General features: G+C 47.7%; 2 protein-coding genes across 8 annotated transcripts; one reads left to right on the forward strand and one right to left on the reverse strand.

The window, feature by feature from the left end:
• Window positions 1-368: 368 nt before the first annotated feature.
• LOC125317850 (kelch-like protein 23) lies at window positions 369-4,915 on the forward strand. Its single transcript, XM_048287977.1, has 3 exons — window positions 369-2,983; window positions 3,718-4,129; window positions 4,349-4,915. Exons 1-3 carry the CDS (start codon window positions 2,062-2,064, stop codon window positions 4,659-4,661), a joined length of 1,647 nt encoding a protein of 548 aa, XP_048143934.1. The 5' UTR covers window positions 369-2,061; the 3' UTR covers window positions 4,662-4,915.
• Window positions 4,916-7,754: 2,839 nt separating this feature from the next.
• LOC125317686 (ceramide synthase 4-like) lies at window positions 7,755-23,724 on the reverse strand. 7 transcript variants are annotated; one of them, XM_048287597.1, is made up of 13 exons: window positions 23,594-23,724; window positions 21,857-21,957; window positions 20,336-20,539; window positions 17,890-18,007; window positions 15,843-15,961; window positions 14,604-14,661; window positions 14,005-14,091; window positions 13,199-13,291; window positions 12,228-12,356; window positions 11,590-11,696; window positions 9,638-9,782; window positions 9,380-9,555; window positions 7,755-8,559 (listed from the first exon to the last, which is right to left on the reverse strand). In XM_048287597.1, coding segments are annotated over exons 2-13 (1,359 nt in total). In that variant the 5' UTR covers window positions 21,859-21,957; window positions 23,594-23,724; the 3' UTR covers window positions 7,755-8,438. The 7 variants fall into 7 exon arrangements, with proteins under 7 accessions (XP_048143554.1, XP_048143555.1, XP_048143557.1 ...); XM_048287598.1 differs by having other exon boundaries at window positions 14,005-14,055; window positions 23,594-23,721; XM_048287600.1 differs by lacking the exon at window positions 21,857-21,957.
• Window positions 23,725-23,740: the final 16 nt, after the last annotated feature.

Below are 23,740 nucleotides of genomic sequence, written 5' to 3' on the forward strand. Positions count from 1 at the left end.
CTGCCCAGGGGTTTGTGAAGCCTTTGTTCCGTCCCTTCCCGGGATCCCGGGGCACCGGTGCCGCGTGCTCCCCGAGCTCGCTCCGGAGCGCCCCCTGCAGCCGCGGGGGAACCATCGCACCTGCCCTGCTCACCGGGAGCCGCCAGCGCCCCTGCCGGCTGCGAGCGGAACTGCACCCGAGGGGAAAGGGCCTGACAGCCGAGAAGGCTGGCACTGGGTTTGTGATTGTTTGCTGTTACTGCCAGAGTTATTGCTGTTTGTTTGAGTGGTTATACACATAGAGATATATAACAGTAAAGAACTGTTATTCCTATTTCCCACATCTTTGCCTAAAGGCCCTTGATTTCAAAATCATAATAACTCGGAGGGAAAGGGGTTACATCTGCCACTTCAAGGGAGGCTTCTGCCTTCCTTAGCAGACACCTGTCTTTCAAACCAAGACAGGAGGCTGTGGCAGAGTGAATTGTTCTGCTGGCAGCAGCAGTTTTGTTCCTGAAGGTTGGCAAGAACATGTGGCAAGTACAGGTTGTATTGGTTATTTTGGCAACAGCACTGTTCTCCCGTGCATAACCTTTCATAGGTCAGCTCTGAAAGGGGTGAAGCTTAGAGTAAATTTCAGTTCAGTGAATCTGGCTTTTCCAGGAGGCTCTGAAACTAGGGACCAGGTGTCTTGTGTGATGTATTGCCTGTGTGAACTTGGATGCTTCTGGATTTTAATCTGGGGGCTCACAGAGCTGTCTATAAAGTAGTGCTCCTCACGATTTAGTTTTTTTCTAATGCTACAAAACTTGTTCATGCAACTGCACAATTCAAAAGAGAGTCCTTATTTAGAGTGTGAGGAGTAGAATTTGCTTGCCGTCAGCCTGAGCAGAGTCTTGAACTGTTCTTTAGGTGGGATAAAGATTGCTGGCGTTGATGCCAGTAACATGCTGCATTATCTTTGCACTCTAAGTGTAGCATCAGAAACAGCTCTCTGGGGTGGATTCTGGGCTCTCAGTGCAGGGAGATCTGTCTGAAGCCATGGGTCAAGTGTGTAAGCTCGAGAGAGGGGCGTGTTCCCAGCATTTCCTGCTCAGCTGATTGGTTGCTTGGTCTTTATTGTGAGCTGCATGGCTCTCCTTTTCTGTAGTGCAGACTTCCGGGTTAGACTTGGGAGTCAAGTACCTGAAAAGAAGAATATGAAAACTATAGGGGGCAGACATTTTAGCAGGATAGGAACAAGGGGTTGTGATAGGACAAGGGATAATGGTTTAAGCTAAAAGAGCGGTGATCCAGACTAGGAATAAGGAAGAAAGTTTTTATGATGGGGGTGGTGAGGCACTGGCACGGTTTCTGTTTGCTGAGCTCTGCCAAGAACTGGGAGTGAGTCTTGCTGGTATGGGCTCTTTGGGTAAGGGGCTCTACTTCAAGGTCACTATGCAAATCTCTTCACTTAATAGGTCTGGAAAAATTCACTGTGGCATCAGTGAGCTGTTGCTTGTCCTACATCTGTACTTATTTAGTGCATTCAGATTGAGGATGACTGAACACATAAAGCCATCTGGGTTTGAATGGGGGCTTACTCCTTCCTCTTCTCTCTTACTAAAGTATAAAGTTAGATACATAATAAAAACTGTAATCACTTTGGTATTTGATTAAATTTGAACTAATGAAAGATGAGGTAATGGTTGCTTTTTTCCAAATGGGTTCAATGTTTTCTACAACTTTTTGGTATTTACCCAGTGCTTAGGAAGCTTTGGTTGTTTCTCCTGTTTTTTCTTTCTACCCTAGGCTCTTTGCTTGGGCAACAGCTCCCCTAATTTGCTGTGATCTTACCTAGTAAAAGTAGATACCAGTCAAATCTACATTTTTTTGGTTATACAGCAGTTCTGCTATTGCTGTTCAGAAAGCAACAGGAAAGACAGAAGAGCAAAGCAGGAGAGTAGAAAACATTCTATTTTTAGGACAAGATTGGCTTATCTCATATTTATCCTAGCTAGGGGGATAATGTTTCCAGAGATCTCACATGGGTAAGGGAAGCATAAGACTGAGTTAAAATTAACTGCCTGGCAGTCTACAAGCATGGAGCCTGCACAAGAGCCACAGGAGCTGGGACCTCACACAGAAATGATTGCAGACACAGTTCTTGAGGTTGGAGAGAGACTCTTCCAGGTCAGCCGTAGGGTGCTTTCAGTACACAGTCGATATTTTGAAGCCATGTTTTTTGGAGGAGCAAGAGAGAGCTCTCAACAGCACATAGTGATCAAAGGGATTGATGCAGCGCCTTTTCAGGCGCTACTTGAGTTCACTCGCACAGCCCAAGTGCTCATAGGTCAAGAAAATGTAACCAGCTTACTGGAAACAGCTGATTTTTTTCAGTTTGACAGGGTGAAACTGTTGTGTGAGAAGTTTCTGGAGAGAGAACTGCATATTTCCAACTGCTTGGGCCTGATGACCTACTCACAGCAATTTGCCTTTACAGAGTTGTATGTGTCTGCTATGAATGTGGCTCTCACTCACTGGGGAGATGTGATATGCCAGGAGGAATTTAAGGCACTACCCAAGGAAATGCTGATGCAGCTCCTGAAAAGTGATGACCTCTTCGTTTCAAGAGAGGATGTGGTTTTTGACAGTATTATGATTTGGATAATGGAGGACCCGGCAACAAGAGAGGAAGAATTTCTGGATTTGGTGGGCGAAGTCAGGGTCACTTTTCTGAGTTTGTCCTTCCTCGATATCTTGGTGAAACGCAGCAGGCGTGCTGGAGAGACAGATATCTTTTCCAGACTAATAAAGAAGTTAGACAGCTGTCCTCCACCCAGCTGGCAAAATCCGAAACTGTGTCCTTATGCTGGTCGGAGCTATGATACTTTATATGTCCTGGGAGGAAAGCATGACAAGGAACAGCAAGAATTATTTCTCTTTCAACCTAAAACAGGGACCTGGCAGGCTTGCTCTCCACTGCAGCGCAGGAACCTCACCCAGTACGCAGTGGCAGCACTAGGTAACTTACAGATAAGGGAGACTGAGCAAATGCAAACAGAAGTTGAGAGTCCCAAATGCAGGGAGTCCAGCTGTTGCTGTAAAATTGTGCACAGCATTGCTAAAACTTCATTCATATTGGTGTTCATATCTGTTCAAAGAATGGTTTTGTTTTCCTTAGTCCTGGGAGAATGCTAGACAACACTATTTCTTCTCATGTAGCAGAAACTATGCAGTCTGTTGAGCTCCTTACAGTGGCTTTATCTGGAATTAGTCTAAGGACTTGGCTTTAAGCAGTATATTTTTTTGGCCTTCTCTTTTGTAGTGGTTTAGACAGATGACAGGTGACTTCTGATTTATAGTTGCCATTACATTAAGCTTATCCATAGATGTTGGGAAATCTTCATGCTCGGAGACTTTCAAGCCAGCACAATACTATGGCTTCTTGTATTAGTGTTGGTAATAGTCCCATTTCTGGTAGGAGTTTGGAAGTGAGATCCCTGAGGTTCTTTCCAACCAGTGTTTCCATGATTCTGTTCAAAAATGGGAGCAGGTTTGGAAAGACTGGCTGCATACTGTAGGCGCAGTGTATCTGTGTGGATGAGGAATTAAATACTGCAAACAATTGACAGAGCAGTGATTTTCTCTCCTCATCTTGCACCTTACCAGTACAGCGCAGGGAAAAAGGAGAATCCCAGCTATCAGTAGCAATTTTTAGCCTTCATGTGACTAATATTTTCTTTGCTGTCTTTCCAGGGAGCTTCCTTTTTGTGACAGGAGGATATTTCCGGGATGAGTTTGTGTGGTACAGTGTGGATTGGGTGCTTATCTACAATTGCTTGGACAATTGCTGGCTGGAAGGGCCAGCCATGAAGAAGTCCCGCAATAGCCACTGTGCAGTAGGAGTAGGGCTCTACCTGTATGTTCTTGGAGGGAGCACAGATGAAGGGATAATCCCAGCAGTGGAGCGCATGGCTTTGATGGAGTCGGAGTGGGAAAGCATGAGTCCTATGGCTCAGCCTGTGGAGAGAGGTGACGCAGTCAGTGTGGGAGCAAGGATCTATGTGGTCTGTGGCCTGGATGAGAATGGACATGTGTATGATGGAGTGCAAAGGCTGAACACGGAGACAGACAGCTGGGATGTCATCTCATTCTCCCCTCTTCCAAGGTATGAAATAATATTCTGGGACCTGGCAGAAGATGAAAGGTTTTAGTGTTGGTCCTGCTCCAAGAAGATTTCTGTAGAAATGCAGAAGTCCTGTCCCTGCAACACTTCTGTGATTCTCTGTTTAAACAGGACTTCTGATTTGAGGGCCAAGGTCACCCTGAATATTTCAGGGGCCAAATCTTCCTGTTGATTCTGATCCAAGGGTTTCTTCCCTCTCAGGTATGACCTCTGCATCACGTCCTTGAATGGGGCTCTGTACACTGTAGGAGGGGGAGCTTTTCGATTTGATGTGGAGACAGATGAATGGACCCAGGTGAATGAGGAATGCTTGACCCAGAAGTTCTTCATGGGATGCAGCACTGTGAATGGACAAATTTATCTCCTTGGACAGAGGAAGGGAAACAGTGCCCTCCCCACTGTAGTCCTCTTTGATCCCTACCTTGACATGTGCCAGGTCATAGATAACAAACTCCCTTGCCCCCTTCCTATTCATGGCTGTGTCTCTGTGCGAAGATTTGATACGTGGGCATGAGAGTGGAAGATTATGTGCTTTACAGCTGAAGGGAGTTAGATTGCATCAACTTTGGCCTGTGACATTTTAAAATTTTTGTTCCTTTGTAATTTTACTTTTTTTTTTTCTACTTGACAAATGAACTCGAAGCAAAAGCCAGTGAAAACTTTGTTTACACAAAGGCTGCAAGTAATTATTGAAAATGGTGATGGTATTGTTATGGTACATAAACTCCTTAGGGTTCATGCTCAATAAAGGGCTGTTCTGACCTTTAACCTCTGTGGCTCTCTGTCCTTTGAACAGCTGGAGCGAACAGGAAAATCACTGCACCAGTGTTAGAAAGTATTGTAGGATCTAAATAAATCAAATGTGTGTCAAGAGAATCTTCATCAGGATTATAAGCCCACAGTGCTGTAGGACAGAGCAAAAAAAAAAAAAAACCAAACACCCAAACAGCAACTGCTGTCAAGCCATACCCAATATCAGTATCATTTTAGCCTGAAATAAGCAATTTTCACAGGTTATGTAATTATAGCTAAAATTACCTTTATTCCAGGCTGGAGAGCACCACAGAAGGAGGAACACTATTCTGGATTTATGCATTCAGGTATATGATGACAAACATTTGCACACTGAGTCTTAAAAATCTGGCTTCAGTTTCCTTAGTCCTCTTTGGGTTCACAGCTGCAGAGACTCAGAATAAAAATACCCATCCCAAAGCACTGAAATGAGAGTGCAAGGAGCAGGGTCCTGCACACAGCTGTAATTAAAGACTGTGTATGAGGAAGAGCATTTCCCAGGCAGGTGTGCTGGTTTAACACAGCCTGGTTTTAGTGGGTGGGAGGAGCTGCTCGAAGCTTCTACTCTGTCTGGCACAGAGATAATTGCTGAGGGCTCTGACGATGGGCAGGTTACCAGCCCAGTTAGAGAAGCTGGTAACACCTCTGTGATGACACATTTAAGAAAGGCAAAAAGCACGGGCAGTTCTCTTTCTTCTCCCGAGGGGTGGTGAGGCGGCCCCCGAGGGCCATCCTGGTGCAGCCGGGGCCCTGCCGAGGCCGGGGCCGCCCGTGCGGTGCCGCAGAGACGGCGTGGCCAGCAATGAAAGCATGGCCAACGTTCCCCGGTGCGGAGCCCGGGCAGGATCAACCTTTCAAGTGCAGCAAAGCTCTCTAAGAACTTTTCAACTGCTGGAACTTGAGAACAAACAAACCTACAGACACCAACCTTCTCCCAAGTCAGAGAAAAAGGAAAAGTGAGGACACGTGAGGAGAACCAACACGGTGACACCGAGGTCAGTGAAGGAGAGGGAAGAAGTGCTCCAAGTGCCAGAGCTGAAATTCTTCTGCAAGCTGTGGTGAGGACTGTAACACAACAAACTGTTTCCCTGTAATTCAGGAGGTGCCTGGGGGGTGCAGATACCCACATGCAGCCCGTGAAGGAACAGTGCTCACGCTGGAACGTGTGGATACTGAAAAGCTGTAATCTAGTGAGGAACTCGAACAGAGAGAGGGAGGACCCTTGCTTCCAGACTAGAACAGCTCATCCTTAAAAGACTTAAACCCCATGAACTAAAATGACCCACGCTAGGCAGTTGTGGGAAGACTGCTTGGCCGTGGGAGGGACTCACATTACAGCACATCGGCCGGGCTGCTGCTTGTGAAAGTTAAAACCACACTGGAAAAGTTTGCAGAGAACTGTCTCCTGTGGGAAGGATCCCACGGCACAGCAGAAGAAAGAACTCCTTTCTCTGAACGAACTGAAGAAAGATTCTTAGAAAGTAAAATACTTACCAAAACCCCATGTTTTTTGTCCTTGAGCTGTCAAGAGAGAGGGGGCTGGGAAGAAAATAAGTGTTCTAAAGGTTTATTTTAGTTCTTATTACTCTTTTTACTTTTAAATCTGTTAATAATTTTCTTTATACTGTTTAAGTTTTGAACCTGTTTCATCTTAAAGTGTTTTTCCCCTAATCCTTATCTCAGTTCATGAAGTCTTTGTTTTAATTTCCCCTTCTCTGCTCAGCTGTAGCAGAGGAAAATACATGAGTAGGTTTTTGGGGGTACCTAGCACTTAGCCAGCGTCAAACCCCGACAGCAGGACTATGGACGCAGGGTGGTAGGGGATTGATCTCCAAGGGCACTCAGGCCTCCCAAGGGTGGAGAGAGAGTGAGCGACTACCCTGCTGCTGCAGCAGAAGCAAGCTGGGAAGCTGCACTGCAACTGCTGCTGTCATCTGTGTTGTCAGAGTCTGTACTCTGATGTGACACAGCAAGAGAGTTCCTGAGCTGAATGATTAACATCTCCAGAGAAGGGGAGAGGCTTTAAAAACTGAGAGGTGTTGGTTAAAATCAACCCTGCCACTCTGACAGCTCTGTCAGGATAGCAGGCCTGCAGACACAGAGCCCTCTAGGTCCAGTTTGGCTTCCCCTCCTTGCCAGCTCCCCCGCCAGAGCCGGGGTCCCATGATGGGGCTGCAGCAGCGAAGGCTGGGCCTGTTCTCTGGGCCCAGGGGCCAGTTGTGCCCTGCAGGCTGTATAAATCTTTTAAATGCTGAGATTCTCATGTATCATTTGGGGCTTTAAAAAAAAGCATCGTACTTGAAGGGACAAGGGACAATAATTCATGGGCAAACCCTTACACCAAGGATCCCAATGAAGGGTCTTGTACCCCCACCACAGTGCAGCTAGTGGGAGTGAGGTGACATCCTGCTCCAGGTTGGTGTTCCACAGAGAGAGGGTGGCTGCCTGCCTTCCCGCACTGCAGCCTGCAAACCCAGATTCCAGAGTCCTTCAAGGGAAAGCTGGTTCAGCCTTTGCGTTACATGATGTCAGGCTGCCAGCAAGTTTCAAAGAAGATTTTCCCACTGACATATGATCTGATGTTCTAAAAAGATTTAATGCAAAATGTACATAAAACAGACTTTTTTTGTTTGCATGTAATTAAGTTTTTACATTTACTTTACTTTTTTTGTTACACTATAAATTCAGAAAATTAGATCTTATGCAAGAAATTATGAGGTGAAGCATCATCCAACCCCTAAACCATCCCATTAAGATGATAGTGTTGTAACACTCCTATTTTCCAATTTTAAAAATGAAATCTCAACAAAATTAATACATCCATATGGAAAGCTTCCATTTAGTATGTATCATTTCTGGTGGAAAATTGTGCATTTGGAAGAATTCAGTTCCTTTCAGTTTTAGGAGACTTCTCCCAGAGTAGACATTCAGTAAGTGAAATCTTTTAGACATTAGAGCTATTTTGTAGAATTCATACAGCAAATACAGCTTGTATCATTTGGCCAGGCCTTAGCTGCAGAAGTGGTTTATCCCAGAGCCTGACCATTTTATACTACCAAAGTGAAAACTTATTTGCCATTTAAGCCAGTGCCTTTCACATGCAAGTCCTTTCATCAGGTGGCTGGCGATGACTGCTCCTGTCTTCTGAAACTGCAAATTGGTTAAATCTTCCACAGTTTAATTTATTGTCTCATGAACCTTTTGGGAAGGCTTTGAGATAATCACAGATGGGAGTCATAACTTTAGCCGCTTGTTCAACCCCTCTTCTCCTTATACAGTGGGACTTCGGCTGGTACACCCTTTATTTCTGGATAAGTGATTATAGAGTAGTAGTAAAAGAATCCTAACAGAAGAATTATAGAAAAAACTCCTGAAGAGACTTAACTGCCTATAGATGTGATGAAATTCACCTCCACCTAGGCATTGGATGCTGATTCAGGCAGACTGCAGTGAAGCCCTGTCCAGCTTCTCCCCTAGCTCTTGTTCAGCCTTCCCACATTCAAAGACTGCCTGGATCTTGGTGTTTTGCAGCAAGCCCTGTGTTATTCTTTGTTCTTTGCCAGATCCTCTCCTTCGCTCCTGTCACTCTCTTCAGTGTCACTTCTGGCATCTTGTCTTTTCTGAAGAAAAGAAAGTTTAAATGAGCTGCAAAACATATGTAATGGTGTATATTAGAGAGGACTAGTCCTGTTTTCATTCATAGCCCTGGAGACTTAACCTGGCAGCTAAAATAGAAATAAGAGGTGTGATCATATCCTTAAAGCCAGTGCTGCAATTGTCCCAGCATAGAGAGATTGACTTAAGCTGACAGATGTTAACTCTGTTATGGTTTCACCTAACTTTTGAATGGGTTTTTTTTGTCACCCTAGTAACGCTCTTGTAATGCGACTTCCTGAAAATAAGTTAATATTTATTCTATGTATAGTCGTTCAGCACATTTTCCTATGTAATTTATTACTGTTGAAGCTGTGAAAGCCAACACAGATTCGTCCAGCAAGCATATGGACTGGGCTCCTTATTTTGCAATTGTCTACAGCCTCCATGAGCATATCCTCCATAATTTCCTCAGAAAAATGGCTTTTTCTTGTAATTTAGCTTTGATGAAGGGGTAACTCAAGAAAGTTGAAGGCATAGCACCAAAATTGTGGAGAGGTTTTTTTTTGGCCACAGGTCCCCAAAGCTTTCACAAATCTTCTCAGATGCTCCCACGATGCCATCTGCCTACATTAGCAAGGCAGGCTAGGGAGCTCCCCTCTCTGATGACAATGTTTCTCCCAATGATCCCTATACAAACTCTGGCATGCATCAAGAGCCTGTGGAAGGTACCCAAAACTCAGAGATGCAAGTACACAGTGTGCTATCAACCAGGTTTACCTGGTTGCTCCTTCTTTACTCCCCTTCAGACATACCAACAGGTTCCAGTTCTCCAAAACTACATACTGAGAAGCGATTAGGCAGTGAGGAGACAGGTCTGTGGATGGCTCCCATGTCACTAGAACACAGCTGCAAGCTAGAAGTGAGCTCCTGCTCTGATCTTCGTTATCCATACAACTCCCAGCGTATGCCTTAAGAAGCTCCTGGGCTTTGTGGGGCAGTCCTGCTTCTCTCCTGCTTTCCTGCAGGCAGGTGGGAGTCACCCTGAACCTCATGCTCTCTCATGAGCAGTGGTGGCACAAAGGAGACAAAGACTTTTCATACCTCACCACGGAGGATGACATTGAAGATCATCTGGATGATCACATAGGACCAGAAAACGTGTAACAACTGCAGGATCATCAGGAAAGCACTTATGAGACAGCTTATGGGGAACAACGAAACTTTTGTCACAAAGTAATAATAAACGCTGTGGGAAAGAGGGAGAGGTAAATCAGAAGACACAAGACAAAAGCAGGTTAAGTATCTTCAGACTTACAAGGATCAGGTTTCTTTCTGGGCAATGGCTTGGCTGATGTGTTCCCAGGGCAGAGCTGGGCTGAGCCAGGATGGCACCACCAGGCTTCACGCTGTGCCCAGCTCTCACAAAGCAAGTCTCAGAGGACCTGCAGATGCTCTGTATTAAAATCACCAACAATGCAATAGGCTTTGCAGACAGGTCAGTTATCAGAAATCTGCAATGCTCCCTAGAAGAGGCAGGAACTGGCAACATTTCTCCTAAAATAAGTCTTGAGAGGAACTATGGACAGAAGTGAGACCATAAGGGGACCTCTCCACTGCCACTTATATAAAAAGATAACACATGGTTTTTAAACTGAAGTTAGGGAAGAGTTAAGGGTGCAGATGATCAGCTGGGCATGGAATTACTTTTAGCAAAAGTCACAGAAAGTCTGTATCCTCCGTGACGAGAACAGAAAGGAGGAGACCACAGGTTTGGAAGTGGAAAGCAGACAGGACAGAGAGCAGTTCAGCACAGGAGAGAAATGACGAGTGCTAGTATGTGTCCTCCTCTACAAGTTACCTACGACATGAACATCTTAGCATATATTGTATGCTGGGAAACCTTGTTGGACACAGTGTGTATTTGCTCTGCACTTGTTTTCCTACACCTCTGCTGCTTGCTGTTGGTGCTGAGAGGTGCTGATCTCAATGGACCTATCTGATCCAGGACACCTGTTACCTTTGTCCTTATATATGGGACAGCAGGTTGGGATATTGGGGCTTCGCACTTCGTAGCAGAGACAACTGAAGTTGCGCTTGTTCTCAGGGAAAGTTGCCTAAAGCTTCTATTGCTTTTCTCTCTAAGGCAGCAATTTGACCACCTGAATACGGGACTTGTCATGCAAAGTCAGCCTCATAGGCATCCAGACTAAATGGCAGCACCACGAAAGCTCAAAACTCAGTATCTTCAGTGGTGGTATGCAGCAAGGGCAGGGACATAGGACAGCAACAGAGACTTCTCCCTATGTGTGTATAGCATGTCCTATTTTTAAAATTCTCCTTGGTGTAACAAATGAAATGTTTGGTTTGAAAGAAAACAGAAATCTTAGACTATAATGCAAGTGTTGTGGAATGAGTTTATGGGAAGTTAGCCACTATCAGCTTTTCTGGCAGTGGTAAGGAAAGAAGAACAACTTCAGCCCAGTTAAAGGCTGGAAGGGTCACCAGATGTGTGTACATAAAAGCCATTCTCCAAGGCTGGTACCTGTGTGTGACTTCTGAAGGAATCACTGTGAATGCCCTCCCAGGATGTTGAATATCCCATCTCCTGAATCCCTCATGATTTTCTTGTTTTATTTCAGATAGGTGGTGGGTCACCTTAAATTTACTGTGCTGTTTTTTCTGTACTAATTTTATCTTAATAGACCTTTAAGCTTTAAGGCCTTTTTTAGTCTGCTAAGAATTTCTTGGGAAATTCTAACCAGTATGGTTTGCACCTTCTTTCTCTCATAGGAACCAGTGCTTATAACACAAGGAGTGGGAATATAGGGACAGAGGCTGTGGCTCTAGATTAATTAGTAGAATTAATTCATTAATATAGTAAAAACCCTGGTGGTGTTTTCTTGCTGTGGGTTCTTCTGTTCCAGTTGAATTGATCTTTGAACTTGTAGTGTTCTGTTCTCTGCCTTTCCTCCCCTCAGCATGGAGGGTCACCTCTCCAGAAGCTCAAACAGCCTATAATACCCACATTCAGAGGACAGCAAAATGTTACTCACGTTAATGGGAAAATGACAAGCCGGGAGATGATGAAAACCACAGCAAAAACATTGAATACTGTTTCACAGACCCGCTTCCATTTCAGGTAATGGAGTATCTTGGCAAGCTGTAGAGAAACAAATTTCCATATACCCCTTGTGCCTGTGTTCTCCTTCTAGGGGCTGAGGGATTTCCCGTGTCCTGCAAGGATGACCAGGCTTGTAGGGATGTATCCCAGCTCCTTTGCATCCAATTACTTTTCCACAAGAGCAGTAGAACCAGGACTTCCTATATTCACTGTCACTGACGTACATGTGTCCCACTCGTGTCATGTGTAGCAACGTGCACAGGTGCCAGTGCTGCCCACAGGCATGAGCACAGGCCTGCAACTGGGAGAGTGACTTTTTACACAGGCAACAGTTTTAAACTAGGAGAGACTTAGATTAGGTGTTAGGAAGAAATTATTTACTCAAATGGTGGTGAGGCCCTGGCACACGCTGGCCAGAGAAGCTGTGGTTGCCCCATCCTTGGGATAGGTTGAATGGGTCTTGGAAAAATCCGATCTAGTGGAAAGTGTCCCTGCCCATGGCAGGGGGTTGGAATGAGACGAGCTTTCCTGCCCAAACCATTCCATGATTTCCAGGTGGGGGTAACGCACCTCTAAAATATAATCAGAGGCATCATGGACTAGCATGACTATCATCCCAAACCGAATCATATTGGCACAGTAGGAGACAAAGATCAGAGTGATGGTGGCGATGTGGTGGATAATCTGTTCCTTAAAGTCCTGGCATGAGAAGAGAGATTGTCAGGCTTACCTTGCCCTGGCAGCATCTGTTCCTGAATGCTCCTGCCTCACTAGGATGTGTCAAACACGTCCGCAAAGCATCAGTGCTCCCCACCACACTACAGCTCTCTGAGGTCCTGCACAATCTCAAGAAGAAAATCTCCTCCTTTATGCCCAGTTAATGGAAACCCAGACAAATACCTGTGAGATATATGTAGGTGCAACCATGCTGAAAGACAGATTTTTATAAGTTTCCATGCATCAATCTGCCCTTCCAAAACTGCTCTCTTAATACCCCATATTTACTTCCAGATCCCTCCTCTGTGTATTGAAGAACCTTTTGTAAGGACAGTAGATTGCCCTTGGCCTGGGGCAGGTCCTATCCATGGGCTATAATGGAGGAGCTCTTCAACTGCCCATGCCTCTTCAATTGCCCATGCTGCAAAAGTCACACATACAGGACCCTCATCAGGGCAGGCCAGGTCCTTTCCATCAGGAGGACACAGCCCTCCAGTGCAGGCAACATCTGAGAGCTGGAAAGGCCATGATGCCATGTTCACCCAGTGCCTGTCCCTTGACCAGCCATGGGAACCCCTGTGTCAGCTCCCAGCAATTGCCCAGCCTAGCAGGCAGGAAGGCCATGCCACACACGAGCAGGGCCCAGTGCAAGGGGCAGTGGTGGGATACGAGAGCTGAAGGGGCCCATATGCACAAGGGTCTTCACAGCAGCACTTGTGCCTTCTCCTTTGCTCCCCCGGGGAGCTGACAGAGGGACGGGAGGCACAGCCTCACGGTGGGGGCTGACTGAGCCATCTGGCTGTGGTTGTGCTGCTGACACTTACCTTCCTCTTCACATCAAAGGGCAGGGTGGCCACCAGTGAGCAGTAGAAGGAGAGCTCCAGGAGGTAGAACGAGCCCAATACGGGTGATAGAGGCTGTAAGACAAGTGACAGGCAGTTTGACAGCCCTGCCTAGCCCTGGGTTCAGGAGAGGGGAGGAGTCTTCCTGGGCAAAGCCCCTTTATTCAACCCATGTTTGAGACAGCAGGTGTTGGTCATGCCTAAATTTTCCTGTTCCCACTGACTGAACCGTTTGCTGATGCACTGACAAGGTCAGTCCAAAGCCAGGACTAGCCCTGGCCTGTCTGCAAAGGGGCTGGGAGCAGCTGGGGTCTCCCCTCTCCAGGGGTTCAGATACTTCATCTCTGTCCCTTCTTTGAGAGGTCAGATGTCCTGACCACCTTTTGTGGCCACAGAGAGTCACTTCCAAACAGACTTGGGTGACAGAGAAACTCAGTGAGAAGAGGTGCCTGCTCTGAGCAGAGCTCTCCTTAGGCTGTCACATGGAGCACGTGTGAGGAGCTCATCAAGCAGATGTCAAACTGTTTGCCAAGATGCATAATGTGAGGTTGAGACCAGAGGGGTGTTTAAATAAGACAGGTGGATATACTGAGTTGTAAGTATAAAGCTTTTTGTCATAAGGTTGTGCTGTCTCCATGGTTGAAGGTTTTCAAAACTAAACTGGAAAAACCTTAGGTAACTTGGTCTGATCTCACAGCTAAGTGCTGCAAGCAGGAGGTTGGACAAGAATCTTCCTGATCTCTCTTCCAATATGAATTATCTTGTGATTCCATGTATTTGCTGCTCACCTGTTGTGGAAATTTCAACCAGCACACGGTGTGGTCCCAAAACCAGGGCTTCTGTGTATAGAGAAGGCAGCAGTAAGAATCCAGAGCCTTTTAATGACACATAAAGTCCATGGGAGGAGGTACTCCAAGAACTCAGTGTGCCCATGCTAGATCCAATCTGGCTTTGAGCTTCAGAGAAAGTGGTTGGCAAAATGCATTTATCATTAGTGAATGTACAGGATGTCATATGGAGAGACTTTGGAGCAGTGGGCAGCAGCCACAGTGAGGACAGGTCCTGCTCTTGTCTGAGATGCAAGAGCTGTGTGTGGGTACCTGTGGGGAAGCACTTACACAAGGATCTAAGACAAGAACAGCAGGGTAACATCACTGACACCTAGCCAGGTCCACCCAGGGAAAAAGGAACTGCTGAGTCAGGATTGAGGATGATTCTGCTCCATACCCCTGAATTTGTCCTTCTTTGGCTTTGCACCCATAGTCATGACCACACGTGGTCTTCCAATGGGTTCTATAGAGTGGCCTGGGACTATCAGCCTCATTTGCAATGAATAAGAACCCTTGAAAGGTGTCACTTCACAGCATGACCCTGCTCACATACTTACGTCATACAGAAGAGCCAGTCCAGAGAAGAATGAGGTGAAATAGAAAGTAAATCTCCAACTAAAACAGAAAACAAGGAATTAAGACCACCTCCAGAGCTGAAACAGCTCCCCAGGCTGTGCCCAGGATGCCCACAGGAGAACCTACGCTTGTTTGGACAGAGATTTGCAGAATCTCAGCTCTGTTGGCACATGGAAGCATGTGCTGTAAGGCAACAGGGTACCCACTGCCCAGCCAGGCTCTGCTGAGGTCCACGCTTTGCCCAAATTCCTTGGGCATTCCATCAGTGTCAAAGAGGATGCAGTAAGATGCCTCTCCCCGTCTCCTTTTGTTGTGTGGATGTTTGTAGATCACCTATCAAATGCTTATACACCCCAGACAGTGGAAGGCACCCAATTTTTCTCAGTGATGGCACAGGAATACTGGGGGATTTATTACTTTCTTCAGAAATGCTGCAGTAGGAAGCACTGAACAAGATTTCAGGTGGAGAATATATTTTAAACATAATAACACGATTCAAGCACTGAATAATTTCTTTTTCAGAGGGGGAAGAAGAGTGGATCTCTTAACTGATGGAGGTCTTTATGTATATACAGCATTAAACCTCAAGGTGAGAACCAGAGATAGCTTAATTCTCTTGATCAAGACACTTGGTGACTCCTCTCTCCACCCTGACTCCATGTATTACTGAGATATGCAGGAAGATTTAATATAAGAGAGCAAACAACTTGGGGAAAGGGAAAGCTATGAAGATTTTGGTGCTTTCTTGTGTTTTTCAGTTTTAACCTCCCTCCTTCATGGCTTGCACTGCCTCCTAACTGCACTTCATGGATTCATTTTCTGCCCAATCATCCATGCTGACAATATCTTAAAATTTTAATTTTGTATCATCTTTGAAAAGAAGTTTAATACATTTTACAAGTGCCTTTGGTGTTCATAATCCCTCTGAGCCTTCGAGATCTAAACCTGTTCTCCAGTAAGGCCAGTAGACTCTGTTGAGGCAAATTTAACTTTTCAAAGGTAAAAAGGGGAAGGAAGGAGGGAGGGAGGGAGCTGGCAGTGCTGTGGGGGGCTCTGTTGTCAGTGTGTGCAGTAATGGCACCCAGCCTCATGGCACAGAGGCTCTGCTCGCAGCCACAGCAGCTCCCCTGGGAGCATGTTTGGGGAAAGGACAGGGCAGAGCATAGTGATGATGTGCAGACCTGTTGGAGGTCTCCATCACCAAAAGCTGACCCAACTACCTGGCCTCACAGAACTTCTTCATCAGCCTGGGGTGGTCCTGGGCCCGCCGGTGCCTGAACCAGGTCTCCACATTTCTGACCGGCAGGTCACTTTTCTTGGCCAGTGAAACCAGCTCCTCCTGCAAAACAGAGCAGGGAGGAAGGACTGAGCCTTTTGGAGGCAGTCATTCCCTGTGAGGGAGGAAGAGCTCTGCTCCCAGGAGCTGCTCCTGCCTGTCCACCTTTCCTCAAAGAACACCTTTCTTTGGAAAAAATTGTATCAACTCTATTTGCATTTGTGAACCCCCAGATTGTTTTGGCCATTTAAAAACTCCAATTCAGACATATATAAATGCAAGTTCATAAGTAAACACAACTTCTCCCTGATTACATTTTGCCAGCTGTACACAATGGGATACAATATCTGGCTATAGAAGTCTAAATACATTTTTTTCCACCTCTAATACAATTTTGGCTTATAATTATCAGCTACAGATGGAAAACCTGAAGATAAAAGAAGTTTCATCTTTTAAAGTTAAAGAAACAGACACATGGTTCACTCCATAATGTCAATAAACCATTCAGCTGTTGAAGTGGCACAGTCACAGGCTCAAAGGCATCAATTCCATTATCCTCATTTTCTGCATGAACTCCAAATAACATGACAAGAGTTAAGGTTTATAAACTGTGATTAAAATTAATGTAAAGATGAGCTCATGAGCATTTTATAATTAATCTGACAAAGCTTCATACAGATTAAAGTAAATTATTTTTTTAATCCATGCATCAGTGTGTCATGATCCAGGCCCAGAGATCATGATCTTGGTGGTGAATGGAGCTAAATCCAGCTGGAGACTGGTGACCAGTGGTTTTCCCCAGGGCTCAGTTTTGGAGCCAGTCGTATTTAGTATCTTCATCGATGATCTGGAAGAGGAGATCGAGGGAACCCTCAGTCATTTCACAGATGACACCAAGCTGGCTGGGATGTTGATCTGCTGGAGGGCAGGAATGCTCTGCAGAGGCAATTTGACCGGCTGGATCAATGGGCCAAGGCCAGTGGTGTGAGGTTCAACAAGGCCAAGTGCCAGGCCCTGCCCTTGGGTCACAAGAGCCCCATGGAACACTCCAGGTTTGGGGCAGAGTGGTTGGAAAGCTGCCAGCAGAGAAGGGCCTGGGGGTGCTGGTGAATAGTGGCTGAACATGAGCCCAGAAGTGTCCAGGTGGCCAAAAAGGCCAATGGCACCTGGCCTGTACCAGCCATAGTGTGGCCAGCAGGACCAGGGCAGTGACTGTCCCCCTGTGCTGGGCACTGGTGAGGCATTTCACATCCTGGGTTCAATTTTAGGCCCCTCATGACAAGTAAGTCATTGAAGGGCTGTAGCATGTCCAGTCAAGGGAACAGACCTGGGGAAGGGTCTGGAGCACAAATCTGATGAGGAGCAGCTGAGGGAGCTGGCGGGGCTCAGCCTAGGGCGAAGAAGGCTCAGGGAAGACCTTCTTGCTCTCTGCAACTCCCTGACAGAATAAGATGAAATGGCCTCAAGTTGTGCCAGGGGAGGTTTAGATTGGAAAAACTTGAAGCCCTGGCACAGGCTGCCCAGGAGAGTGGTGGAGTCCCCATTCTTGAAGAGATTTAAAACATTTGTAGATGTGGTACGTGGGGACGTACTGATGGCCTTGGCAGTGCTGGGAGAATGGTTTGACTTGGTGATCTCAGAGAGCTTTTCCAACCTAAATGATTCTGTGATTCTGAAGGACTTGCAGTTCTGCCAAAAATAAGCAGCTGTAATAGACTCTACCCAAAGGGGTGGTGGCTGCCTTCTTGCCAGAGCCAGCAGCTCTCACAGCAGCTGCTGTGTTTGACATGCAGCAGGTCAGGAGGTGCTGCGATTGCAGCTGTTGAACATGTTGGAAGCTGCTCCAATATCTGCTTATACATCTTTCCTAGGAAAAGTGCTTAACAGTAACTGCCTTGCTTGTGAGGCCAGTTTGCCAGGCCTGGGGTAGAGACAGAAAGAGGTGTTGCTCGCCTGGGCTCTTGGGACAATGAGACACAGGGGACACTCACCTTCTTTGGGGTTTTGCCCAGCAGAATGTAGAAGCCTTCCAGCGTGACATTGGTCTGAACTTTGGGCCTCTGCTTGTCACTCACCCCCAATGCCCTTCCCAAGGGCAGAGCCACGGTCCTGTAAGAGGAAAGAGTTCTGGCAGGAGAGGACCTGTGTGCCCACACTGGCAGCCAGGGTCAGCCACCAGGAAGATGCTGCCAGTGCCGTGTTTTGTGCTGGATGTACTGCCCCAGCACTCCAGCACTGCCAGAGTGCACACCCAGCCCAAGGCACAGCCCAAGGCTCCCAGTACTGCTCCAGCACACGCTCAAGGCTTGGTGGCTCTGTCAGGCCAATGCCCTTTCTTCAGAAACACAACGGCACCAAGGCAAAGCTGAGGATGTACAGTAGAGACAACAGTAACAATGGCTAAATAAGCAATAATTTTGCTGAGGCAACAGGACACAGAGCATGCCTCTGTGTTGGAGTGCATGCTGGTTCTCTTTCCAGTGCTCCTGAGCACTCCAGAGGATGCCACAAAACCAGTCGGTAAGCGTCTGAGTGTTCCATGGGCTCTGTGCCCAGGGTACCTGACCACTTGCTGCAGCAGGAGCCAAGGACAGAACATGTGGGGATATGCTGGCTCCTGCAGGAAACCCCAGCTAAGTTCTAGTGGGAGGCATTGTGTTCCAAATCATGTTGTTTCTAGGAAGCCAGGCAAGTGTAAGTTGCCTTCCCGTCTTTGAGGGAAGACTGGATGACCCTGGAATTAACTCTGGCTCTTCCTACAGCCCTCATCTGCCACATCTTCTCACATGGCTGTGCACTGCAGGCAGGAGCCAGCACTCAGGGCAGATGGGCCAGTGCTCCCCCAGCTCCTCCAGGAGAGACCCCCTGTCCCAGCTTAGGGCAGGTTTGCTGACCACAGCTTTGCCACTTCACGTCCTTCCCTCTTCCCCCGCTGAAGTCCTGCTCTGCCTGGTGGGAAGCATCCTAGCAGCTCTGCCCACACCAGCACACGGCCTTGCTTTAACTGACCGGCTTCCGATTTCCCGTGCTGAGGGCTGGTCTGTACCTCCCCACGCGTCCTTGTTCCTGGAAAAGGGGCTCAAAGCCCTTTCTGAATCTCATGGGATAGGCAATGTGGATCTGCCTTGTGGTGATGCGAGGTTTTTACTGTATTTTCATATGTTTTCTGTACCCCAGTGGTTCATCCCTACCTTCCCCACTCCTATTCCCAGTTGATTTGCCCCAGACCCAGGCCCCTCCCCTGGTGCTCCCTACATGGTTGTTCTCCTCCCCTTGTTCTAGCTCTTTCCCTATCAATCACCCAAACCCCTCCTGTTGTTCCCGAAGGTTCGGTGTCCATCACCTGAGCCCGCCCTAATTACCCTTATATGGCCCCTGTCAGTCCCCCGAGGTCCTGCCCCCTCGGATACCTCCCCTCTTGGAAATCCCCTAAACCTCGACGCCCCATTGGGGCATGTGACCCCTCTCCCTCCACCCACCAAGGCCATTGGACCAGATGTGAGTCCATCCCTTCAGCGTCCCTCCCTCCTAATCCACTTATTGGTCCCCAGTTGGCGTACTCCCCCTGTTCACCCCCCCATTGTAAGGCATGGGCGCGTTGCAGGCGGGGCTTGTCCTCGGTGGATTCCCTTCCATAAACTTGGATTAGCCCCCGGGGCAACCCTCCTCGCTACTTTTTATCTCTCCCCTCATCGGGGGCTGCTGGCTGCTACAGTGCCTGGAGCCGGTGCCCCGCAGGGTAGAGCTGAGGCTTCAGAGGAGCAGCTTTAAAGCTCTAAAGCTCCGTGCCTCCGGCTGCTCCCCGCTGCTGCCGCACGCCGCTGGAGCCGGCCCGGGCTGTAGAGAGCAGCGGTCCCTGTGACACTGCCTCACTTCCACACACAAGTTCTGGGGAGATGCCAGCCAGTCCTCAGGCTCCCCTGGGAGTGCATCATCACCCCTGACAGAACTGGGGTCCTCTGGTGTCAGGAGGAGAAAGCAGGGCAGAGCTGGGCAAAGAGTGGTGTGAGCAAAGTGGTCCCACAGCAGCCCTAAGAGCTCCAGGGTGGGGAGCTCACATGGCACCTTCAGGAGCATCCTCTAGGATCAGGCTGAACCCTGGCTCAGCTACGGGCTCCCAGCACTGACATACCCAGTAAATCCCTTATCTGTGTTGCAAGCTCCCTAATTTGTCTTGGCCTGTCTCCAGAGGGACCCTCCATGCACAGCTGAGATGTGACTGAGAGACGGACTTTTCACACCTACAGGTACAAGAGAGAGGGAGGGCAGAGGAAAGAGCTGCCACACAAATCCCATATGCTATGAAAAGCAGAAAGATTCATTATTCTTGGGGACAACCCCATGTACACTTTGTGGTGGTCAGGAGGCAGGTAAGGATTATTCTGGAGCAGCCCTGGTGGCAACCAGCACAGGAGAAACCAGAGGTGCTGCACTCACCTTTCAAAGATGAATCGGACAAAGATCAATAGCAGGGCACCAGGGATGCAGAGCAGGAGGTGCTGAGGCTGCGGGTAGTGTACGTCTGCAGACTCCTTCAAATCTTCCCAGATAGCTCCAGGTGGCAGCCAGTATTCATGGTGCCAGAACCCCTCTGACACTCCCATTCTGGTCAAGATGGTGGGCACAGAAAGCAGAGGCTGCCTGCAGCAAGCAGGTATTACTAAGGCATAAAGCTCACTGCTAAATCAGGATTCCCAACTCAACAGCTCATCACTCACGGTCCCCACCTCTTGCTCAATCCCATGAGTATGTCAGACTAGTTGAAATAGCATCACTTGTTTTGACCTGCCTGTGAGCTTGGGGGTGGGGTAAAATGTCCTAGTACAAGAGAGTAATTTAGTGGGTGTTGAGGAGGTGGCTGATTTCAATTTCACTCTGCTTCACAGATGACTAAAGTCCCTACCTGGTGACACTATCAGCAGGGGCATCTCTCTTGCCCCCTCTTTCTATCAGGCTTTTCCTTCTCAGGCTGCAAAACCCTCATCTCTTAATCAACACTGACACCTGGCTGAAGGTGGGGATGGAGGTCCCAGGGGAGACTGTCTACATCCATTAAAATCTTCTGGCATCTTCAGGGCCCCAGCAGTCTCAGTTTTGGTTCCTTCATCTTGGCCAGAAACATCCCATATCCTGTTTGCATTTTGAACCATCATGTACTGAGCACAAAGCTGAGGCACTGCTCCCCAGAGCGCTTCTGGAGTGCTCACACACAGCCCAGCACTTCAAGACACCTTTTCCCGTGCACCACCTTCCTCTGCTCCATTCAGCTTCAGCTGTGTTGTCAGTCTCTCAGTGCTGTGAACTGCAGCAGCCAATCTGCAACACCATCTTGAAGAACCTTCATTATCAGCTGATTTTGCCATCTGCCTTTCCCTCCCCCTTTTTGGGGGCACTTGCAACAACACACAGCTGAAAACAATCCATGTTGGTCTCTCACAGTCACCTCTGGTGGATTTCCTCAGGCTGGTGAGGGACATTTCTGAATGCCTCTGCAAAGCTGAGCAGGGTGCATGTTCTCTCCACTACATGTTGCTCACCAATTCTTTGGGGTAACTCCAGCAGAGACATAACTTCCCCACAGACCACCCCATGGGCACTCTTTCCTATTATGTTCATGTCTGTTTCCAAAAATTCTATCACATATAGTACTTTCTACTGCTCTGACCAGTCTGCATGTCAGACTACAGAAGGCTGTAGCTTCTCACATTGGCTTGAAGTAGATCCTCTTGGAATGTGGCCTCAGTGAGATGTCAGGTATTGGACCCTCTCTCCCTCAGCTGGGGAGCCATACAGGGCAGCTCACTGCATTTCTTGTCTCTAGCCTGACCTGTCTCAGTGTTCCTGCTGGCTGCCACCATCATCTCTGAATCCAGCCGTCTTGCCAATGTTTCAGAGACTGGTATTGCCTTTCAAGTTGTTTCTCAGGATGTTTTTTGACCTGCTTTATCACATGCTTACATTCATCTGACAAAGCTGTAGGTCCTTCCCCTTGTTTAGACACGACTTCAGCTTTTTGAACAAGGCCTTGTCCTTATCTGCAGGCACTGTGTCTGCTGTACCTGTGAGAATGAGAAAAGCAATGTCGTTCCAAGTGCACCCATCCAAGAAAAGGTTCCCTTGGGCACACATTTCTGAATGAAATAATGTGATGTATGGAGATCTTTGAAATTCATTGTGTGCAGGAGGAAGGAAACAACTGTGCCAAACTATTTTTAGAACGAGCCAAAATGGTACCAGATGTCCACGTCTGCTGGAGTCAGCAGATTCATGTCAGCCCTAATTTTGGGCTAGGACAGCCTGGGGGCCACACTGTGCCAGCCTTGACTCACCCACCTCACAGCAGCCTGGAAGCATTAGTATATGCTCTTTTACTCATGGCTCACCTGGAGCTGGATGCCTCATCTCCCACAGCTGCTCACTAACATTGTGTGATGCGCATCTCGTCTGTGCACACGGGGGATCAAGTACGGGGGAAAAGAGAGTCAGGCCCTGCTGTGGTGCCCAGTGCTCCATCTGGACATGGAACTCTCCATTAGAGAGATGCTGAGGGAGATCAGGGTGGTCAGCCTGGAGAAAAGGAGGCTCAGGGCGATCTTCTCACTCTCCACAACTCCCTGACAGGAGGGTGCAGCCAGGTGGGGGTTGGGCTCTGCTCCCAGGGAACAGGGACAGGAACAGAGGAAAAGGACTCAAGCAATGCCAGGGGAGGTATGGGTTGGACACAAAGAAGATTTTTTCATGGAAAGGGTTGGAATGGGCTGCCCAGGGAGGTGGTGGAGTCAACCATTCCTGAAGGTAATTAAGAAGTGACTGGACTCAGTGCTCTGCTCTGGTTGACAAAGTGGTGACTGGTCACAGGTTGTACTTGATGATCTCAAAAGCCTTCCCCAACCTAATGGGTTTGGTGGTTCCATGATCTGCTCTGCTGGGTTTCTCAGCAGACAAGTGACAGACTTGCTGCAGGTTTTCTACAACAGCTGCTCTGTGGGGGGAGCTGTGATGCCCCATGTGTGAAGAGAGGAGGGGATGGATACATTAACTTCTTAAACACTATCACACTACTAAGAAGCTTCCCAGCCCTGGAGCAAACATAAAGAGAGAAGGTGGAGCAAGGAGGGAGCAGGGAGGAAGCTGAATGCTTCTTTGAGCTTTAGCAAGTTGATGGCAAGAAAACAAATTCAGCAGCTGATCGGCCTCGATGACTCATCACTGTCATGCTCAGTTCCTCAGCTAAAGGCAGCACTCAGTAGTTCTTGCTCAAATCCAACAGCTCTCCTGTATCCTTGATGTGTCCTTTAACAAGAACCGGATTTGCCTCCTAAGGAGTTTATCTCAGTCTTCAGGGACACAACAAAGTCCTGAGGATCAAATCCAGCAGGCATTAACATACACTGGCTCCACTGGCCATTGTGCAGACTCTGGGAAGCATTCTGCTCCTTGGAGGAGAGGTGGTGTGATTTTACAACAGGGATCTTCCCTAGCCTCCTAAAACCTCACAAAAAAAGAAGAATAGATAATATTTCTTCTCCTCCTACCCTCACAAGGCTGAAGCACCTCCCCAGTGTTGCCATCTTGGACTTGCCACTGTCCTGGCAGTACCAAATAACCTGGCCTGCCCCCAGGTCTAGTGTAGGGATGTCCCAAATTGTCCCTTGTTCCAGGGCCAAACACAGTATTACTGAGCAGAAGACAAACCTGGCAGCTGCAGTTCTTTACTGGCATGGCTCAGTGTGGCTGTGTGTTCTGTGTATGCAACGTCTTCCCCTTGGCAGTGGCACCCACATGGGTCTCCCTCATCACATGTAAGGTGCAGCCAGCCAGGTTTACCTCCTGGTGGTTAGA

Source organism: Corvus hawaiiensis, chromosome 28, assembly GCF_020740725.1.
Source record: "Corvus hawaiiensis isolate bCorHaw1 chromosome 28, bCorHaw1.pri.cur, whole genome shotgun sequence".
In the NCBI taxonomy this organism is placed as follows: Eukaryota; Metazoa; Chordata; class Aves; order Passeriformes; family Corvidae; genus Corvus; species Corvus hawaiiensis.

Excerpts from the sequence above, each read along its gene's own strand:
- LOC125317850 (XM_048287977.1), top strand. The coding sequence starts at position 2,062 with ATGGAGCCTGCACAAGAGCCACAGGAGCTGGGACCTCACACAGAAATG. Across the intron at positions 2,984-3,717 it reads GTACGCAGTGGCAGCACTAG|GGAGCTTCCTTTTTGTGACA; the intron begins GTAACTTACAGA and ends CTGTCTTTCCAG. Across the intron at positions 4,130-4,348 it reads TCATTCTCCCCTCTTCCAAG|GTATGACCTCTGCATCACGT; the intron begins GTATGAAATAAT and ends CTTCCCTCTCAG.
- LOC125317686 (XM_048287597.1), bottom strand. Across the intron at positions 18,008-20,335 it reads GTCCGATTCATCTTTGAAAG|GACCGTGGCTCTGCCCTTGG; the intron begins GTGAGTGCAGCA and ends TTCCTCTTACAG. Across the intron at positions 9,556-9,637 it reads ATGTCATCCTCCGTGGTGAG|GAAAGCAGGAGAGAAGCAGG; the intron begins GTATGAAAAGTC and ends ACCTGCCTGCAG.